Source organism: Schistocerca serialis, chromosome 2, assembly GCF_023864345.2.
Source record: "Schistocerca serialis cubense isolate TAMUIC-IGC-003099 chromosome 2, iqSchSeri2.2, whole genome shotgun sequence".
Taxonomy (NCBI): Eukaryota; Metazoa; Arthropoda; class Insecta; order Orthoptera; family Acrididae; genus Schistocerca; species Schistocerca serialis.
In genome coordinates this window covers 624,869,551-624,892,865 of record NC_064639.1, presented here as the reverse complement: position 1 = coordinate 624,892,865, position 23,315 = coordinate 624,869,551, and the positions used below count along the sequence as shown (strand labels likewise).

General features: G+C 42.7%; 1 protein-coding gene across 2 annotated transcripts in view; it reads right to left on the bottom strand.

Moving 5' to 3' along the window:
• Window positions 1-23,315, bottom strand: part of LOC126457686 (uncharacterized) — a 412,004-nt gene that overhangs the window by 27,270 nt on the left and 361,419 nt on the right. For both annotated transcript variants that reach the window (XM_050094192.1, XM_050094193.1), the window contains exons 4-6: window positions 19,069-19,281; window positions 13,012-13,176; window positions 4,355-4,772 (exon numbers count right to left, since the gene is read on the bottom strand). In XM_050094192.1, coding sequence (XP_049950149.1) covers window positions 4,355-4,772; window positions 13,012-13,176; window positions 19,069-19,281 — 796 coding nt within the window. The remainder of the gene's footprint in view (window positions 1-4,354; window positions 4,773-13,011; window positions 13,177-19,068; window positions 19,282-23,315) is intronic.

The following is a 23,315-nucleotide window of genomic DNA, read 5'->3' as shown; positions in this document are numbered from 1 at the left end:
CTGTCGCTACCCACAATCTGCGTACATCTCGGTGACTGCACCGGAATTCATAGCAACTGCTGCGATGTTATATTGCTCTGTACGATAGTTTTAGTTATCGTCTCGCTGATATTAAGTTTCGTAATTAATTTTTGTCGTCTGTTTGCAGGTACATGTCTACAGTACTTGCGCAGCTTACAATCCCCGCGCCAGAGTACTGTATTTCGCCGTGAGAGGAGCCAAAACAAATCTTCGCAGTCTATTGGCAAGGTGGAGATGTGCTCTGCCAGTTCCTAATGTCTGCGTACTCTGGTGCGGAGATTTCAATGCTTAGCGAGGCTGCAGATATCTGCCTACAAGCAAACAAAAATTAATCAAGCAAACTTAATTTTTTTCCGAAGTGATGATTAAAACTTTATGACTGGCCCTCGTAAATTAAAAAAAAATGCAGTTCTGCATTATCATATAAAGTTTTAAATCTGAAACTTTTACTTTGTTCTCTGAAAATATGTTAGTTTATTTTTGAATATTTCGTGGGGTGGTGATTGTAATGGTGTAGGCGAGACAAGTTTTCTTGTAGCATTGAATGTTTGGTGAAAGCCATAAGGCTCTAGGATAGTAGTGATTTATTAGAGTGCGATAGTACACAGTAGGTTGGTAAAGAAGTACACAGATAGTCTTCTTTATGAACAAACCAGTCTAGGTCACGTTTTACTTAACTATCATCCATTTCGGCCGAATTAGTTTACCTTCAGAGGAAAATAAAAACGTTACTTATTCCCTATCAACTAAACAATTCAGAATAATATGTAAAAGAAACAACTACAAATTGTATTCAAGCATACCAGCCTACACCAATAGAACAGTAGTCGAGTATTAGGTAACTTCTTACATATAGGTATTTACTTCTTTTTTTAAGCTACACATGCGGAGGTGTGGGGCAATCGGTATGGTTGGCAACGATGAACATATTTCGTACGCCGCGATCGCAGTGTAGACACTTACCGTTTTAAGATGATCGTTTTGAGCAGTCTTATGCTGCCGTCATCTGATTCTACGGAACTCATTATAAAACTGCCCCGTTGCACTTCTTGAAGTCAAAACATAAAAGGAACTCCACACATTTTTTATCTTGATAAAATGCACACAGGTGATAAAATTTGGGCATTTTATCAGTTCTGTTTTTATCAAGATATGCATGCGTGTGGAGTACCTTTTACGCTTTGAATTGAATTAATGCAACATGGCAATTTTATATCAACGTAGGTAATCAGATGACGGCAACATAAGATTGTTCAAACCATCCATTTTCGAACAATAAGTGTCTACACTGCGATCAAGGGATACGAAGTGTGTCCTTCATTTCCGTTTATTTCCTTCATATATTATTATAAAGGGCTTGGATTATAGGGGATAACTAATGTGTTTATACATCATCTAAGCCTGAAGGTGACCTAATACGGCCATGATCCGGCAATAACAGTTAAAGTAAACATGATCTATACTGTTTTGTGCATGAATACAAGATCACCTTCTACCTCTATGACGAAAGCTGCCTTTCTACAAGTTACTTTCACGGATGTGTGACGAGGTAGAGAGTGAAATCCACCTTCCTGAATTCCTCTTTAAAGAACTTTTAGTTGTGGACAGTCCAGGTTTTGGTGACAGCTAATTACCTCCTACTCTGTCGGCCATATGTGTACGAATATTCATGAGTCGAGTGTTGATCAGTTTTGGTGTGCTTCTGTTTATTTAGCTATCATTGGAGATGTGTTCTAATTGTTCACTACATGAATAACGCTTACCATGCAGCAGGAGGTTTCAACAGAAAAAAAAAAATGCTCTCTACGCGTCTACCAAGTCCCTCAGTACTACCCTCTATGTTTCCTGACATTCTTCGTGCACTATTGTCTAAACTCTAGAGTAGTGCACAGGTGATAGCGTAATCCTGGAGCAGTGCTCGTTGACGTGATTTAAGCGATCCTGCATACTTCTCACTTTACGCGCGTTCAGCTTATTACCAGCTGAATGATCTACGCTAGGCAGTGGAAACTTCCACTGGAAAAGTAAAATACTCTACAGCAAACTCGATACGTATCTTCCTCTACCCCTTAAGTGACGTTAGTGCGCTGTCCTCTACGGCAAGTGTAGTGCGCAGGTAGTGGCGGCGGTGCTCGCTAAGGTGCTGTGAGGAACGAGGTGCAGGCTACGGGTGAGGGCGTGGAGGCTGCACGGGGTGCTCACTAAGTACTGCCTACTTACTGCCACGCCAGCCACGGGGGCGATCGCAACATTCACTACAGGCTAACTACGTTCCAACTTACAACAACGGAACGAACTACAGTACATCATCTACCAACTCTTCAAACAACGTGGATCTACGCAACGTATTACATCTAAAGTCTGTTTTTACTCCATTACATGCAAGAATACTCAGTAACTCAGAAGTCATTTAGTTAACTGCGACCAGCTTCCACTTCTACTTACCATACAACTCAGATGCAATATTATTGGGAAGAACAAGATTTTTTCCAGAGGTATATTAACATTAACACCACGTAAAACTATGCAGATTTCCCGAAACGTGGCTGTACTGAATGGGCACAGCGTTTCGACAAGTTCCCACTTCTCCTCTTCACGTCTGTCAATTCAGCCCGTTGGAAATCCAATGATTTTTTACTAAGAGTAAGTCTCTTACTAAGGGTGGTAATATAGTTCACCATTTGCAATTACCGCATCGTTTCAACGTACACCTAACATCTAGAATCCCTTTCGTATGGCCTTACGTAGTTTTTGTTACGAATTCCAGTGCTTTGTCTACACTAAAACTGGCTAAATGACTTCTTTACTTTCATGCTAATGATTCAGAATTGTTTCTAAAATTACGGTAATCAGGCAGCTGTCCAACACACAACTTATCTACTCTGGGAACTACAGACTACTGCAGAGGGACGTGACAGAAAATGCCACAGGACAGTGATTATATCGACATCACATACTTGTATTTGACGTCCTATACTGTCTGACTTTTCGTTCAGTTTAAACTAGTGTCAAGAAACTATATCAAATATGTGTATAATTCGCGTAATCGTTGTAGCGTTCGGTTGACCGTCGAATGGATTGTCCTATGAGATGTCGCTGTGCTACCTCCGACGAATGGAAACACGGTAAGTCAAGGGAATTTTATAAATAAAACGCCATGTGTTGAGAAAGAGAATTCGTAAGATATCGATAATTTTCTGGAAACTACAGTCTTACGTTGGCCTTGACTTGCAACGTACCGCAAGGAAAAAAAAAAAAAAAAAAAAAAAAGGGATTCGTACTTCGTTGTGGCATTTGAAAATTTGAAATAAACAGGCAATAAGCGACAATGTAGACACTCCTGAAATTATCGGACATTTTCAAGGTTATGCACGTGTAGCGTCTCACATCAGGAAGGCCCGATGTTTTGTTAGCGCATAAGAATTTCCGTTGAATACTATTTCTAAGAATTTGTTATGAATCCGATCGATATATGGGAACGCCATCCTTGTGTTAAAAGTGCAAATGTCAGAATAATGAATGAGAGCCATAAACAGAGTCTAAGGTGATACAGTAATTGAACGTACATAACTGAGACGGTTCCATGCACACAAAACTCAGTTACAGTGCCACATCATATTTATCATATTTGAGATACGCTATTACTGTAACACATCCATGCAACTAGAATGCAGTGGACACATATTTTCATGCAAGTTTCTATTTCTACTCTTACCAGGAATTTTCAAGGGGTTCACTTAAGTTTTAGATATTCAGCATCGCTATAAATAATTTTAGTTTACATCGAATATATTTTGTAAATTTTATACTGGAAGGATACAATCTGTTTCAGATTATTGTTAAGAGCGTTTGAATGTTTATATTGTCAATGAAAGCTCTCCGTATTACTCAATGCTTGTCTTATTGTACAGTTTAAAATGTGTCCTTTTAGAGTGAGTAAGAGTGTCACAAGATGCTAATAAGTTGGAGAAATTATTATGACGCACTTTAACAGAAGTTCAGTTTGTTTCTGCAAGGGAGTCAATCGTGTATTTCATGTAGTGTTTTTTTTTTTAATTTTTGTTTTGTTTAGTAATACTTTAGTTTGTACGATGTGGAGATGTTGGACTTGCAACTGAAGTGTAGTTTTCTGATAGGTGCGCCACTCAGATGCGAGGCCAGTGCTCCTGAATTGTGAACTGTGGGCTGTCGAATAAGTAACTGAGAAGCAAATGCGAGAGTGCTTTTTGGGTAAGGTGATGGTGAGTGTTTGAAGGGATTGTTAGCGTCTGTGTGTCGTCGTGTAGCCGGGTGAACAGAAAAGGTGAGTGCGTGGCTGAGGGTTCTCACTTACCGAGGAAGCGCTTCTCTGGGGCGCCTAGCACATCTGACATTAGATCCAGCAGGTCCCCGTAGTCAAGGGCGTCGTCATTGTTCTGGAGGACGGGCATGGGGAACTCTCCAGGGGCCGGGGCCAGGGACTGTGGGGGTGCGGGGGGTAGCAGGTAGGCCTGGCGCTTGCTGCGCTTGTTGTCGGCGGCGTCCTGCGCATGCGCGCCACCCTGCTCCTGCTGCTGCTGTTGGAGGAACGCCTGGCCGTCGCTGCCCGCGGACCTGCTGGTCTTCTTGTGGATGGCCATGCCGCTCTTGGCCAGGGAGCCCACGTGACGCTTCTCTTCCTCGTGACCAGCGTCCTGCGCGCCGTCGCTGTTCTGGCGAAAGCCGTCGGAACGGCCTTGGCGCAGCACGGAGGCCAGGTAGCGTTTATCCACCTGCGGGAAATCAAATACCCATTTTCACACTTTTACGTCGTACATTATTTAATTAACTCCGCCGAAGCCGGTCCCGAGAACAGTTAGAAAAGGAGGACGGCGAATAAATATCACAGCTCATACAGCACATCCTATTCCAATACTGTCACAGGCCTATCTTACCCCGGCAAAGTCCAGGCCACCAGTGAAAGCAGCCATTGTCGTATTCCAGTTCTGCTGCAATCAGTGGACAGCTTTTATCACTACTGGCCATTAAAATTGCTACACCAAGAAGAAATGCAGATGATAAACGAGTATTCATTGGACAAATATATCATACTAGAACTGACATGTGATTACATTTTCACGCACATAGACCCTGAGAAATCAGCACCCAGAACAACCAACTCTGGCCGTAATAACGGCCTTGATACGTCTGGGCATTGTGTCAAAGAGAGCTTGGATGGCGTGTACAGGTACAGCTGCCCACGCAGTTTCAACACGATACCACAGTTCATCAAGAGTAGTGACTGGCGTATTGTGACGAGCCAGTCGCTCGGCCACCATTGACTAGACGTTTTCAATTGGTGAGAGATGTGGAGAATGTGCTGGCCAGGGCAGCAGTCGAACATTTTCTGCATCCAGAAAGGCCCGTACAGGACCTGCAACGTGCGGTCGTGCATTATCCTGCTGAAATGTAGGGTTTCGGAGGGATCGAATGAAGGGTAGAGCCACGGGTCGTAACACATCTGAAATGTAACGTCCACTGTTCAAAGTGCCGTCAATGCGAACAAGTGGTGACCGAGACGTGTAACCAATGGCACCCCATACCATCAAGCCGGGTGATACGCCACTATGGCGATGACGAATACACGCTTCCAATGTGCGTTCACCGCGATGTCGCCAAACACGGGTGCGACCATCATAATGCTGTAAACAGTACCTGGATTCATCCGAAAAAATGACGTTTTGCCATTCGTGCACCCAGATTCGTCGTTGAGTGCACCATCGCAATCGCTCCTGTCTGTGATGCAGCGTCAAGGGTAACCGCAGCCACGGTCTCCGAGCTGATAGTCCATGCTGCTGCAAACGTCGTCCAACAGTTCGTGCACATGGTTGTTGTCTTGCAAACGTCCCCATCTGTTGACTCAGGGATCGAGACGTGGCTGCACGATCCGTTACAGCCATGCGGATAAGATGTCTGTAATGTCGACTGCTAGTGATACGAGGACGTTGCGATCCAGCACGGCGTTCCGTATTACCCTCCTGAACCCACCGATTTCATATTCTGCTAACAGTCATTATATCTCGACCAAGGCGAGCAGCAATGTCGCGATATGATACACCGCAATCGCGATAAGCTACAATCCGATCTTTATCAAAGTCGGAAACGTGATGGTACGCATTTCTCCTCCTTACACGAGGCATCACAACAACGTTTCACCACGCAACGTCGGTCAACCGCTGTTTGTGTATGAGAAATCGGTTGGAAACTTTCCTCATGTCAGCACGTTGTAGGTGTCGCCACCGGCGCCAACCTTGTGTGTATGCTCTGAAAAGCTAATCATTTGCATATTACAACATCTTCTTCCTGTCGGTTAAATTTCGAGTCTGTAGCACGTCATCTTCGTGGTGTAGCAATTTCAATGGCCAGTACTGTATATTGGCGTGACTACTAACCAGCTGTCCACCAGGATGAATGGCCACTGCCAGACTGTGGCCAAGAACAAAGTAGACCGCCATCTGGCACAACATGCAGCTGAATATAACATGTTCGATTTCAGTGGCTGCTTTACAACCCAGGTCATCTGAATCCTTCCCTCCTCCACCAGATTTTCTGAACTGCACAAATAGGAAATGTTTGAACCCATTCTCTGCTCCCGAAATTATCCAGGCCTCAACCTACGGTAACTGGCTGTTCCCACATCCTCCAACCAACAGTTTCCGCTCCCTCTGACCAGTCATCTCCTCCCTTTTTGCGTCCCTTGCTCTCATTCTGTGCCACCCTCTGACAATGCACTCGCCTGCCCTTTTCCACTCCCTGCTCCTTCCGTTTTCCGCACCTCGTCTTATCCCTCCCTCACACTCCACTTATCGACAATGTACCTGGCAGTCTAGTATGCCGCAGTCTAGTCCCTGCAAGCTCCATCAGAGAGCGCTTTTCTCTCCCCTCATCCATACAATGCTATCCCACCCCTTTCCCCGCCCACTCTCACGTTCCAGTAAGAGGTGACGACGGCAGGCGTCGCATGTGCATGAGGTGTGCTTGCTTGAGTCCATGTGTTTTCTTTGCTGAAGAAGGCTTTGGCCGAAAGCTATAAGGTGTAACAGACTTTTCTTTGTGCTCGTCTACAACTCAACAGGTTATCTTTATGGTAAGTAGCAATCTATTTTTTTCCTAACTTCGTTGTTAAAGAAAAAACAAAGATGTACGAGGGAACCCATAAAGACGTAGTCTCGAAAAAATCAAACTGTGGCTGTGAATCTTCTCTATATGCGCCATCTGTTCAAAAAGTGCCGAGACTGATTTCATTCCTGGTGTACAAGCGGTGTCATAGCAGTAACTATGGTGGCAGCTGTAAACAACACATGTGCATACCAACAGTGAACAGGCAGTGTGAAGTAATGGACTTGCATACTTATGTCACAGTTTGCAATGGAACAACATCTCGAAATCATGTGTTGAAGACATCCTCCAGAATGTCTTGAAGAAGAGAAAAGTGCGAAACATATCCGGCGCACCTTGACTTCCGAAACAAACACAACGCCTGGGACACCGGCCGCGACTCGATTGAAATGCAAAAAAATGGTCAGTTCTTTTCTGTATCATCATGGGTGATGAGACTTGGTGTTAACAGGATCGATCTACTACAAAACGACAAAGTACAGAAGTTCACTTGAAGGATCAATGCTTTGATGAAATGACATTCAAGCCAATTTGATGTTCCAAAGAAGGATTTTTCTGACTGTTTCACGTGATTGTATACCGGGTGATTATGTGAGCTTCTTGCACGTTAACCTTGTACAAGACAGCAAACGGTTAAGATTTTCGAAGTCCCAGAGCAATCCTATATCGCTTACATTATGGCGATGTCAACACGAGGTGGGCACGAAGAGTGATGGATACTACCTACGTCAGTAAATTGATTGATTCTGAACAAAAAAATTTTAAGAATGCGTGCCTCTACGAGGAAAAAGATATTTTAGAAGCGAATCAGAAACTTTTCTGGGCTGACTACTTTTCATACGGAGCAGATGACTGAATTATAGCCAACACACAAGAAATACACAGCGCCGCAGAACGCCTGTGTCCTACTGCCTCTCAGCGGAATAAGCAATATAAAGGAACCTCGACCGTCGCTGGGGAGCGTCAGCGAACATTTTGCCTCTAACAAAAGTTGTTCCCGATGACGTTTGGTGCAAAGACTTTGAAACACCCTGGGTATTGTATAAGGTCATGATTTAAAGAGACTCTTACATCCATCCACTTCTTGCCGTGCAATGCTACATGGCATTCAAACCCTACATGGTATTCAAACCGTAGTTCACCACAAACACATATAAAAAAAGTTCTACTAAGGGTGATAAACAGAAGACTTCACGAGAGACCGAAAAGAAATTATTGCAGAGGAACAATATGGATTTAGAAGGCGGAAAGGCAGAAGGGATGCAGTACTGGGCTATGAGAATTTTACCTGAGAGATACGTTGAAAGAGGCAGAGAAGGTTATGCTATTTTCATTGAATTGGAGAAAGCCTTTGTCAGAGTACAGAGGAATAAATTTATGGACATTCAAAATGGGGGAACAGAAGACTGATTCAGAATTTATACCTACAACAAATAATGCGAATACAGATTGGGAAGGAGATGACAGAGAAAGCACAATTGGAAGGGGTATGAGGGGAAGCTGTTGTCTCTTCCCAATACTGTTTGACATATATTTGCAGAAATTATTCGGAGATATTTGAAATGAAAATGAGAAGTATAGGTTGAAGGCAGGAGGATAAAATGTATTCGATTATTGGCAGAGAGCGAAATAACTACGAGTGTGACTGGAGTGTTAAAAGAATTAAATAAGACCTGTGAGGAACTGGGAATGAGATTTACAAGTGAAAAAAAGATGTACGCTGATAAATGGAAGAAAAGTAAGAACAACTGTAAAGTTAACGCAGGAAGATACATCTGGGAAGCGTAATTAGAGAAGACATGAAATGCAGTAAGGAGGTGAAAACACGTATAGCAACTGCCAAGAAATCATTTAGTAAGAAGTGGAGGTTTTTAGGTGGGTGTGTGGGCAGGGAACTGAGAAAGAGACTGCCGAAGTGCTTCATATGCTGTGGAGCTAAGACATGGATGATGGAGAAAGAGGGAGAATAGAAGCATTTGAGATGTTGAATTGGAGGAGGATGGAGGGGATAAACTCGACAAACAAAGTAAGAAATCAAGATGTGTTGAGAAGAGTATGTGAAGTGAGTGAAATTTTAAAGGCAATCAGGAAGAGGAAACACAACTGGCTTAGGCATTGGATGAGACGAGATTGTTTAATGATGGATGCTGTGGAAGGAACGGTGAATCGAGGATGAATAAGAGGACGCGGAAGATACTAGAGGGTGGGTAGTACAAATATAGAAAACAGTTATGAGAAAACGAAGAGGGCAACAAATGGCAGGTCTAGGTGGAGAGTTACATGTGAAGACATGCCCTACGGCAGAACACTGAAAACAATGATGATGATGATGGTACGGCCTGTAACCAATTACAACCACTATTCCGCTGCTCCCACTTCTTTTAAGTTATTTGGGGAGCGGCCTGTGCTAAGTTAATGTACCATCCCTTGCTGGGACTCATGGGCTGCTTTTGCGGCCTTCCATTCACACTGGCTGGCAGTAAATACACCCTGCACCCAGTGATCCTTGAATCTCACTGTCCTCGACCCGCCTCTACGTGTCACTGTTTTAGTTGAATTTACACTGAGATAAAGTGCCTAGAGCTTTCTCCGACCGTTTCCAGACCCCCACTCACGTACATTTTGCGACTGACTTAAGCCAACAGTTCGATGTAAAACCAACAAAAAAGATCTCTCCAGACCACGACACCGTCTCCATGGCATTTCAGTTTCACTACAACGTGCTCAGGTAAACATCGCTCTCTAGAAACCTTCTAGACCCTCACACTCCTATTTGAGATACATATGTTTTACTGTGACTCATAATTCGATGGAATTATCCACAGTGTTCAAAAGATCAACGATATTGTTATTTCCGCTTCAATAGGGAGGTATGTTTGAGAGCATCCTCTGCGTGCGAATCGCGTAACTTTTGGCCTGATTGCATTCACGCTTAAACTTTTTATTCGTCTTTGAGATACATTCTGGGAAGCAGGTCAACATTTATCTAGATGGGTTTTGAGAATGGCCTGAAAGCCACGCTGGAGCCGGTTGGGGTATGAAACCAATGGATAAGAGTCAAGAGTAAAAACTCGAATCGAATTATCTAGTTGTATAGTCTGTCCTTGTCCTTAAAACACGACAAGTTATAGCAGCGGTCGGCAAACCGCGGCTTGCGGGCCGGATGCGGCGCGGGGCGGAGTGGCCGAGCGGTTCTAGGCGCTACAGTCTGGATCCGCGAGACCGCTATGGTCGCAGGTTCGAATCCTGCCTCGGGCATGGATGTGTGTGATGTCCTTAGGTTAGTTAGGTTTAAGTAGTTCTAAGTTCTAGGGGACTGATGACCTCAGAAGTTAAGTCCCATAGTGCTTAGAGCCATTTGAACCGGATGCGTCTCTTTGGCCCCTTGAGTGTGGCTCTTCTCACATGCAGGCGCCCAGAAAGATGAAATGTCCGCGTGTATCGTCGAGTAGTATCCTCGCGTCGTGTTGTGCGATGTGTTAACTCTGAGTGCATGTCTCCGTGGGAGACATTAGAACTGTCTAAATGCGCATCGCTGCGGTTGGCAATTCCAGCTGCCTCTATGCGATGCGCTTTGCCTTTCCTCCAAGTTTCGCTCACCAGCGGCACTTATCTCTCCATTCACTGCCATTCTGCGCATTTAGGGACCACGAAGTTTCAATTGGCCTGTACCCTAGGAGAGGCGCGCGCAATTCATGCACGAGTTGGTGAGCCACTCAGCAGCAGTTTCATTGTGCAGTGGTTAGTCCTAGCCGCGTCTGCAAATCCCGGGCGGACGACAAAAGTACCCACTCGAAGCATAAAGTTACCCATATTTCTCCATTCAATTGCGGATCCCATAAGCATTTTTGTCATCAATGTAAGAACTGTAATTTTCATGTGTTGGTGGCTCTATTATTACAAAATGAAACATTCTTTAAGGTGTTTGACAGGGCTACGAATAAGAAGCAAAGAAAAACGAAAAACGAAAATCGTGAATTCAGAATTGAATGGACAGACACTTTCTCGATTATTCAGAACTGAATAGCCTCCCAAGCTGTATTACTTGTCACAAAATGCTGGCTTGTAAAAAGAAATCAAATTTGGAGAGACAGTTTACAAGTAAATACATGTCGTTAAGTACCCAATATCTTGCCCTTGATGCAAGGTAGAAAACAGTTGAGAAATTTCAGAAGAGTCATGAAAAATCAAGTCCTGCATTTAAATACTGGATGCAGTCTTACAAAAATAAAGTCATTCCAAGTTTTGCGGATAGTTAATATATTGCTAAGAGGGAAAAACCATATACAGTCCGCAAATGTATACCATGGGACTTTGAAAAGTAAACTGCACGTATGGTCTCACGCTAAGAACATTGTACAACAAGGATGACACATTATCGGGTAGAATACATGTTCTGGGTTTCCTGCAAACCATTTCTACTGCAGTACGGATAACACTTGCATCAGAGTGTGCAAGTGAAATTGAGCCACAATCGGTAACGTACTCCAAAGTTGAAGCACGTGAGACAGTACGTATAAGCTGCACACCGATCACCGGGAAATGTGGGCTAAATGCAATGTCGCGCCCAGACGTAGTGAAATGATGCCAACAGTTTCAACAAGGTCGCACAGATGCTGTTGATGATGACTAGGCAGGAAGCTCGACGACATCTACGACAGGCAACTGCGCCTAAGTAATAGAGGAACTGATTCGCAATATTGATTCCGTGGTCAGGGGGCGGGTTTCTACCATCGAGAAACTGAAGGTTTGGTAGAATGATGCTATCGCTGTTCACAGAGACTTGGTTACAATGTTAAAAATAGTGTTAGGTATCTGTATCACTTTGAAGTGTAGTGCAGCATTCAAGAAAAGTTATTTGGCTTCCATTAATAATGTGTAAGTCCCTTCGTAAAAAGTTGTTTTATAAATGCATCCGTAAATTTTAAGGACAAAGTAACTATTCCAAAAAATATTGAAGAGCTACCATTGTCTGCTAAAGCAGTGAAGATGGGACAGTCAAAATATCTTCGAATATAACTAACCAGCAAGTCGAATATCTTACATTGAACTCTTTGAAAAACGTTATATTCCAGTCGATAAAATTATCTCTATTTCAACAGATTGAGCGGAAGGTATGACCGGCGTAAGAACCGGGTTTGTTGCCATTTTGAAAGAAAAAATTAATCATGAAATACGTACCATTGCCTCATTCATCAATAAGCGCTTTGTGAGCAAACATTTCTAGAAGAAATTTGGAAAATTTGGGAATTGGTGATTAAGATTATAAACTCCATTACAGCTAAAGCTCTTAATAGTAGCTAATTTAAATAAATTTTAGTTGAAATGGAGAGCGAGGATATAGATATTCTGCTGCATAACAGGGTACGTTGGTTATCAACAGGAAACTCTTAAAAACGTTTTGCTTCACTATCAACAGAAATTTGAGGAGTTCTCTTTGAGAATGATGTTCACTATCCAGAACTCTGCGTGCGTGCGCGAGTGCGCGCGCGCGCACCTGTGTGTGTGTGTGTGTGTGTGTGTGTGTGTGTGTGTGTGTGTGTGTGTGTGTGTGTGCATATGCGTGCAGCTAAATATTTCTTGTCCGAAACTATTAAAGCAAACGGAAAAGAGGTGAATGTGGACATGAATCATCGTTGATAATGACACCATATTTGAATATGTGCCTGGTGTAGCACGAAATTCACTACGAATGTATTTTCAATCTTTTGTATTGCAGTATATAAAGAGCAAAAGCAAAGAAAGGTTTGGCCGTTAGATATAATCCAGCTGTAAAGAGAGTCTGAAGCGTGATATTTTAGCTGTATAAGTACATAAACAGCAGCGACAAAGCATTAAACGTGTGCGGATCACCTCCTGGTCGTCGTCTGAGGCTCGCTTGCCGGAGGGCAGCATCCAGTTGCGTGCGAGGGCACCAACGTTCCTTTTGATCTCGCCCGGGCCGTCGTCCTCCTTCTTGGTCAGCGGGTAGGGCAGTCCGTGGCTGCGTACCAGCGATGCCAGGTAGCGCTTCTCAACCTGCCCACAAAGGTACAGCTGTCAGCAAGTTGTCCACGCGCAAGGAATGGCTAGTAGAACTGCGCTGTCCTTAAAACATGTCTCATCAGAATCTGGAGCACTTGTTCTGAGATTTGTGAGCAGGTATTGTGGTCTTGCTCTATCAAAGTGTCTGCGATTTAGTTTAGCCTTGCTTGTGAATTTTGAATTCCTATCAGAAAGATTTATTTTTTTTTTATTTTTTTTATTTTTTTTTTTTTTGACGAAGGAGGAGTGCAAGCTGTCTGACAGCCGTAGAAGGCTAGTGAATGTAAGCAGAGATGAGAGAAGTTGAAGAAAATTACAGAGGGGAAAGTTTAGAGCCAAGAGAAATGGTTCAGCAGTAGACCAACAGCTGATATCACTGACTGAATCATCAGAGATTGGATGACTTGATACGTGAGGACAGACGTGCTGCGTACAGTGAGCTTTCTGAACAACTGTACCACGTTCACAGCGTCATATGCAAAGTAATGAAAAGCTTGTGGTATCTGAAAGTGCATGTAGTGTAATTACTCCTACAGTCGACACCTGGTTTGAGAGATGGAAGTAGGTTACGATGTGTGTGGAGCGTTCGAATACAATAAATACACTCTTTCTCGACCTGGTGACAGGTGACCAGAGTTCGCCGACATGATAACGATATAATTTTCAGTAATTATTGCAAGGCGCTGAAGGAACTTAGAGAAAATATTTAGATGAAGGACCACACAGGAACGTGGAAGCGCTCCTTATTCATCACGAGAATGCGTGCCCGCACACATCTTTGGTAATGATGTCTGTTGACCAGCAATTTAGGCAGGTCAGTAGTTCTCCACACAGGCAGAAAGTGTCATCTCGATCTTGCACTCTTTGGTCCAATAAAGGACAGTCCAAATGAGCAAAAAGTTGATGTCACAAAAGACGTGAAAGTGACTCGAGAGTTGGGTTCAACAGTGACTCAAAGGCTTCAGTTTTAGTGGAGATCATGAAGAGATGTAGCTCTGCACATTTTGACGATAATCACTTGATAAAAAAATAACCAATTCTGCATTAATTTCGGTACGCCTTCATAGTTGCCGAAAGCCTTATGCAGTTGTATTTTACCAAGACCCCGAGAACTATATTCTTTCATTGTGACTTCCATCAAATCATATGAACTGAGGAATTTGGATAACTTTTATTTCGTCCGTCCGTCTGAGTTGCTCTGAAATAAAATTTCGGTGCAGTGATTACAGGTTTCGGGCTGACATGTTCTGAAACCACACAACTTGTTATTAATCGTAACTGATTATACAACAGGGTGCCAAAACGCACAAGTAGCTACTGTTTGGAGAGGTATACTGTGGGTAACAAGTACTCTCATTGATATTGCCCTAAGCGTCTGTTGCACCTGACTGACACAACCATCCCGTGGAAGCATGCGCATATATATATATATATATATATATATATATATATATATATATATATATATATATATATGAATTGGAAGGTTGTGGAATTCAAGATTAAGATAATAAACTCCATAACGGCTACATCTCTTAGTCATTGCTAATTTAAAGAATTTTTAGTTGAAGTGGAGAGCGAGGGTGTAGATCTTCTGCTGCATAACAGGGTACGTTGGTTATCTAGTTATTAAAGAGTGTGATACAGGCTTACGAGAGCATCCAACTTGATAGGCAGTTGGTATCGTAAGGAACGTGCTGATATAAACATCGTGACTATGACAGATGCACTAGCCTAGTTACCACAGCTTCAGAATAATGTTCGTATCATGGTACCATATCACTTGGCTGTTGAGATGGTATCGTCAGGCTGTTAATGGTCGGTTTCCAGCTCGATAAGAGAATGGATGATGTACTGTTGTATCCAGAATTAAATTTTCGCTCTGCAGCGGAGTGTGTGCAGATATGAAACTTCCTGGCAGATTAAATCTGTGTGGCGGACCGAGACTCGAACTCGGGACTTTTGCCTTCCACGGGCAAGTGCTCTACCATATGAGCTACCCAAGCACGACTCACGACCCGTCCTCACAGCTTCACTGCCGCCAATAACTCGTCTCCTACCTTCCAAACTTCACAGAAGCTCTCCTGCGAACCTTGCAAGACTAGCACTTCTTCCAGAAGTCAAATGCCCCGAGTTCGAGTCTCTGTCCGGCACACAGTTTTAATCTGCCAGGAAGTTTCTTACTGTTGTAAGCTTATCGTAACGCGATATGACTACAAAACAGTGTCGACATAGCCTGGGGCGCCTGGGTACTTTTTCCCTTCAGACCTCCAGATGGTGACCATATCAGTCAGTGACTCACGATGACCAAATGAGCACCATTCAGTTTGTGATGCAGGTGATTGGATTAACGATTGTTGCTGTCCATATCAGGTGGCTGTACATATGAAAGCACCGAAGCACTGGCGAGTTCCATGTTGATCTCCATAGTTGCTGACAATGACTACCCGAAAAAGTGCCTGTTTTAAAATCAACGTTCCATATTTCTGGACACTTGAATCGCCCCCACATTAGGATCTGGGGCTCCGAAAACCCAAAAACACCTTAATGGATCTGTGGTAGCCCGAAGGTTAATGCTTGGGGAGGCCCAATGCACGGTAGGGTGACAGGCCCATTTTTCTTCACAGAATACATCATAAAGAGACCTTAGACAACATGGTTGTGGAGAAATAGCGATTGCTATAAATTAACTCAGTAATAAGAAAAGTCTCCTGCCACACCTCGGTAGACATGACGCCACCAGCAGTCGACCATATGGTCGCCCTGAAGATGGCCCCTGCGATGGGCTGAAACCGGTCGGCACTAAATAAATAAAATATCGCGATTAAGACTGTTTTCTTAATACTGAGATAAAGGGACTTGCTTAGCTGGACATGCTCGAACAGTTCCTGCTACCACACATCGAAGACCTGCAGCTGTCCATCATCTTCCAGCATGATGTTCTGAATGACGTAGTTCCTGAACGATGGATGAGTCATAAAGGCCCCATCGAGTAGCTGCCTCACCTTTCCAGTGTCACGTCATTAGATTTATTTTTGCGGGTTTACAAGGCTCGCGTGGACACAGCACTAGTCAATGACATCGCTTCCCTTCCTGGCCGAATCAGAATATAAAACCCAACTGTTGATGCTGCAATGCTGACCCTATATCGAAGAATTCCAATATAGCCTTGATGTTCTACGAGCAACGAGTGGGACAATAGTGAAATTCTGACATGACAGAAAAAGACTTTTGAGAGGTGCTAAACCTTTTACAACAAACTGTGATTCTTTATCTCTAATTGTGTACAATTTATGATTTTTTGAAATGGTACATGGTGTAACAGGTATAAATGCAGATTTTTTTTTATACGTGGTGGCTTATTATGCTCACGCATCAGTGTGTTGTTTGTTTTTGCTCTGCGTCCGACAGTCTTCCCACGGACACATCCCATTATTTACTTCCTGAGGTTTTGTGCATGGTCGTAGATCCGCCATTCAGTGTTCTACGTCTGTCAGTATAGACTAACCGTTTTGCTTTAACGCATCAGCCACACTCAACATCTGATCTGCTGCATAGGGGGAAATAACCGTTAATGGCTTGCTCTCAATACTCTACTGGCCATTAAAATTGCTACACCACGACGATGACGTGCTACAGACGCGAAATTTAACAGACAGGAAGAAGATGCTGTGATATGCAAATGATTAGCTTTTCACACCTTTCACACAAGGTTGGCGCCATCTACAAGGTCTTCCCACAGGCAGATCCCATAATTTACTACCAGAGGTTTTCTGAATGGTCGTAGATGCGCCATACAGTGTACTACGTCTGTCAGTATAGACTAACCGTTTTGCGTTAACGCAGCAGCCACACTCAACATCTGATCTGCTGCATAGGGGGAAATAACCATTAATGGCTTGTTATTAATACATATACTTCGAGGTATTACTCTACTTAGAAACTTGCGCTTTATAATGGCTATAATTATTAGTTTGCAAATAACGTAAGTACTGATATAATGTTGTTCAGTACACCGTCCTCAGTCACCAACAGAAATATCTGCACTTGTGCCTGTTACATCCTCTATTAGGAAGTATGAAACACATGTAAATTGTTTACAAAGGGACAGTATGACGATATTTTTAAGAGAGAATTGAACAATGGCATAAATACCATGAAGAATGGGAAAGCCGCTGGGTTTGATGATATTTGCGTGGAACAGATTAAAAACTTCGGCCTTGGCGCCAGGGACTGCATGCTTGGACTTTCTAACGTGTGCCGTGAAACCTTTCAAATCCCGAAACTGTGGAGAAGTCAAAAGTGGTGGCTCTCCTTAAACCCGGGAAGGACGCAGAGTCTCCGAAGAGCTATCGACCCATAACCCTTATCTGCCACCTGTTTAAGCTCTGTGGAAGATTGATCCTCAACAGAATAGAGAAGATCGTTGCCTCGAAGCTAATTCCACACCAAGCTGGTTTTAGACCTGGAAAGTCCTGTACCAGTCAAATTATGGCATTGACGGAACATATCCAGGATGGGTTTGAGAATAAACTAATCACCGGACTTGCACTAGTCGACCTAAGTTCCGCCTATGACACAGTAGATCACCGGACACTACTGCATAAAACCTATGAGACCCTGAAAGACTACCACCTAGTCAAGATAATCGAATCCCTGCTCCAAAATAGACAGTTCTTCGTAATGGTTGAGGGGAAAAAGAGTCGATGACGGAATCAGAAAAATATGCTCGCCCAAGGGAGCGTGTTGGCGCCAGTCCTATTCTACATATATACAAATGACCAACCAACTCCAGACAAAACCAAAACTTTTGTATATGCAGACGACCTGGCAATAACAGTTCAAGGCAACAGGTTTGAAGCCATCGAGGAGAAACTAGAAACCGCCCTTTCTACAATGTCAACCTACTACAAAAAGAATTCTCTAAAACTCAATCCCTCCAAAACTCAAGTGAGTGCATTCCATCTTAACTCGAGGCAGACAAAGTAGAGGCTCAATGTTACCTGGATTGGGACACTACTAGAACACACAGATACTCCCACCTACCTTTGCGTCGTGCTGGACAGAACATTGACATACAAATATCATTGCGAAAAAACACGCGAGAAAGTAGAAGCACGAAATTCCCAAATAAGAAAGCTGTTCAATAGCAAATGGGGTGCCAAACCTACCGTGGTCACAACTTCAGCCCAAGCTTTGTGCTTCTCAACTGTCGAATATGCCTGCCCGGTATGGTGCAGATCCGCCCACGCAAAAAAGGTAGATAGCTTGGATGAAACATGCAGGATAGTGACAGGCTGCATGAAACCAACGCCCATAGAAAATCTTCACAGGGCGGCAGGTTTCACAAACCCTGACTCACGTAGGAAAGCCCATGAACATACCGAGAAGCTAAAACAAACCTTTGGTGCCCTTCACTCAATATTTGGCCTAGAGTGTGGCCCCAGCAGACTCAAATCCAGACGCCGTTTCCTAAGTTGCGCCTTAGATGGGCCCCCCATCTACTATCCACTAAGACAGGACCCACCAACCGGCGTTTCTGGTGATTGGAAAACCTGGAGAATGCTTAACCGCATCAGAACTGTGGTGGCTCCTGTGAAATCTAATCTGGTCACATGGGGTTTGTTGGACGAAAATGACGACAAATGCGACTGACGCACTCGACAGGACATGGAACAGCTCCTACAATGCCCTGCCTGCCCCCGCAGATGCACCCTCGACGATCTATGGCTGGCTAAAGAAGAAGCATTGGACATTGCCCAATACTGGGCAAACAAATTGTAGTTTCCGGACACGAAAAAGTAAACTAAAGTTTAAGAGCACTGTAAGGTTTGTAACACAGTTTCGGAGATGACACGGATTTTTCGGAGCAGTGGAGGAACTGACCAGTGAAGAGCCGCGGCTGCGCATGAAGGAGGCGAGGTTCCGCTTGTCGGCCGCGGAGTGGCCGCCCACCCGCTCCGCGTCGTCCTTCTTGGTGGTGACGTAGCGCACGTTGGAGAGCCCACCGCTTCTGGCCAGGGAGCCCAGGTTGCGCTTGCCGAAGGACGGCAGCGAGTAGTCGCGGGCCAGCGAGCCGATGTGCCGTTTCTCCTCCTCCTGCCAAAACAGAGCACACGTGCTACCCGCTGTCCACGCTCACTCTTATGACTGGTGCCAGCCAGGCTGCGACAGCGACCAGTTTCTAGACAGCCAAGTGGTTTCACAGCCATATCTGATTACCATACAAAATTGAGGGTTGGAAATGAGAAACACTGAAAGTGCCGAAATTCGATGTTTTCGTTTTTTTCCTGTATATCCCTGAATGTGTCACGGCTGATAACCACAGTTTGAAGTACCGGAGAAGGCTCCTTGTACGTCAGAATACCTCGACTAGATTTCGGAGAGTGTAACTTTCTTTGTTCGTGCCAGGACGAAAACTGAATATGCCGAGCGTATCTGACGTTGGTGCTAAACGTAGCTTGTATCTCGATTACTTTCCTACAGGCAACAAGTAATAGTGGATTTTACTCCATTTCAGTTATTTTCCACATGAATCTTTTGCAATCTGTGGTTTATGATGAAAACGAGAGACCAAATTAGGAGCATGGCCATTCGCGACTGGAACAGGGAAAGGGTGAACTGACAGTGGTACACAAAGTACCCTCCGTCACACACCGTAAGGTGGCTTCCGTAGTACGGACGTAGATGTGGAAAGAACAATACCGAGCTGAGAATTCAAGAGAAGCTTTACGTAACGAACAAAGGTTTTGCTATTGCTCAGAAAGAATCGTCACAACATGGCATAAGTTGAAATAATTTGAGCTTAACTGCGCATAGCATAGCATAACGAAGTAAAACAATATATCTTGTAAAGTTGAGGTTCAGACTGCATCATCTTCCCATACAATGAAATATTCATCGCCTTTCATTGACCAAAAAATTAAGTGCTCAAAACAGAAGAAGCTCTTAAGCATAGTCGATTTTCTTGAAATGAAGTACAGGGTATTACATCATTAGCAAATGAAAATTTTTATATTTTTTAAACTCTTAAACTTATAACACTTTTGCGACATTTTTTGTGTTACATGTTATAAATGGCTAGAAGCTACTAAATTTCCATTCTTTCGAATAACATCATTTGTGATGCGAACGTCAGGTCTTTTCCTGTTTTCTTAATGTCTAACATTAGGCACTTTCAGCTTTTCTCATTATCAGTCGACAGTTACTTAAATGATTATAACCCAGCGGTGAACGCTTACTCGTTAATTATTTTTGGTCAATGGAACACATTAAGGTCGGTGAGCAAAAGAGGACGAAGTGAGGTGGCGTATTATTAATACACTGGACTCGCATTCGGGAGGATGACGGTATAAATCTACTTCTGGCCATCCAGATTTAGGTTTTCCGTGATTTCCCTAAATCGTTCCAGACATATGCGGGATGATTCCTTTGAAAGGGGCACTGCCGATCTACTCCTAAGTCCCTTCAACATTCCGAGCTTCTGCTACGTCTGTTAAGACATCGTTGTTGCCAATTTAGACTTTTCAGCAGGTTCTTGACCCTCTCCCACAAGTCATTCATTTAGAAATTACTATAGTACAGAAAAAACACAGTTTGAATTGGTTAATGAAAAGTAAAACAATAAAGACAAATTACAGATAAATATATTCAGACCATGAGCGCTACCAGCAATGGAGATGACAGAAGGGGTGGAAGGGGGAGGGAGGCAGAAACGTAATAAAACACAGTAATAAACTGAACAGGGGAAACGAAAATCTCCTCACTGACTGAGAAATCGAAGAGGATTCTGCGTATCGGGGAGATACTCTTTCTTTCAACAGAAACGAAAGTACCATTGCGTAATTGTGCCACTAATGTTTTTAATGGCAGTCAGGTTAAAATATGCAATTGTTAAACGTCTTTATTATAAACGTGCATGACAGACTTAAACAATTATTCGCCAATTTCCTTACTGACATCTTTTCCAAGATATTCGATAAAGCAATGTACCCAAGAATAGTCTCACACGTAAGTAGAAACAATTTACATAGCATATCACAGTTTGGGTTCCAGAAGGATCACTCCATTCTGAGATGTTATTATTGCATTCACTCATTACATAGTACAAGTCTTAAACAATAAAATGAGGGCAGTTGGTAATTTTTGTAATCTTTCCAAGGCATTTGATTATGTAGATCGTTAGAAAGACTCAAGCTTTATGCATAGCTGGTTTGACTCGTACTGAAGAAACAGAATGCAAAAGGTTGTACTGAATAATTAAAAAGAAAGTTGGAAGGACAGAAAAGTTTAGTAACTGGGGAGAAATCACAAAGCGAGTCCCACAGGTATCAATTTTGGGTCCACTCCCATTCCTTTTATATATATGTATATTTAAGTGAATGATTTTCCACGTAACATTCAACAGGCAGATTTGGTACTTTTTGCAGACGATGCTAACGTTATAATAATTTCCGTTAGAGAGAAAGCAACAAAAGATGTTGTAAATGATGTTTTACATGAATTATAAAATGGTTCTCAGACAATGGACTCTCTCTAAATTTTGAAAAAAAAAAAGAAAACACACACACACACACACACACACACACACACACACACACACACACACACACACACTCACTATATTCAGTTCTGTACAACAAATGAAGTCATATCAGTAATTGATGTAGCACACGTGCAGAAGTCAGTAAATATGGTAGAATGCTCCAAATTTTTGGGTGTACATATTCAGGGAAACTTGAACTGTAAGAAGCATATTACTGAGCTTCTCTAATAATTAGCTTAAGCTACTTTAGCTCTTTGTGTTATTGCTAGTCTTGAAAACAAACAAATCAACGTCCTGACATATTTTGCATATTTACTCTCAATAATGTCCTGTCGAATAATTTACCTAGGTAACTCATCGCTTAGAAAGGAAGTATCGATTGCACAAAAGCGGACAATAAAAATAATATGTGATATTCACACACAGACGTCATGTAGGTATCTCTTCAAAAAGCTAGGCGTTTTAACTGCGCCGTCACAAGACATATATTCGGTAATGAAATTCATCATAAGTAATCCATCACAACTTGAGAAGAACAGTGATATCCATACCTAAAGCAGAGAAGGAAAAATAAGCTTCATTACCAATAAAAGGCTCAGAAAGGACTTCAATATGCAGTAACAAAAATGTTTGATCATTTGATCAGTAATATAAAATGTCTGATAGGTAACAAAGCAAGTTTTAAATCTAACTTCAAATCATTCTTCCTGGACAGTTCCTTCTATTCCAGCGATTGCCAATCGTTCAAATGACCTAGGGAACATTACCAAACTAAGAAAATAAATGATTTATCTGACGGTGTCAGCAACACTATCAGGTTGTTCCATAATGATGCTGTGGCTACAAGAAAGTATATAAATCTACATCTACATCTACATAAATACTCCGCAAGCCACCGTACGGTGCGTAGCGGATTGTACCATGACTGTGTATGATGTCTGTGTGATCGAAAGGAATGTAGAACGAGATAATATTTCAGATTGGTGTAATGAATGGCAACTGTCTTTGGAGAAATGGCGGATGATGCCCATACCAAAGGGAAAGAACCATACAATAACTGATTATAATATTAGTAGCATGCTTATGGAGCCCGTCTCACACTGCTCACATAGCTAGGTGTAAGACTACGAAATGGTGTTAAATGCGACGAACACATCAAATCAGCACTAGGGAAGACGAATGGAAAACATAAATTTATTGAGAAGATTGTGATAAATCGCTGAGCATTTGTAACAGTAGCCGTATACAAGACACTAATGCAACCAGTTCTAGATTACTGTGTTTGGGGAGGGTCCGCCTTGAGCAAAACACAATTTTTCTCTTTCTTTTTATTTCACCCAGACAAGTTTCACCATCATCAGTCGTTTTTTATTATCTTCTGTAAAACAGGAAAATGTTTTTTAGTACTAGTATACCTACAAATTTGAGTGTAAGAGAGTATTTACATATTTGAAAAAAAGACAGTTATATACATATAGCTTGTTACCATATGCTGTGGATTTGCTAACTTTTATCTTATTTAATGTAATTGCTTTGTTTCACAGTTTGTCATCTGCAAACATATAGGACTTGATGTAGAACAGTTATT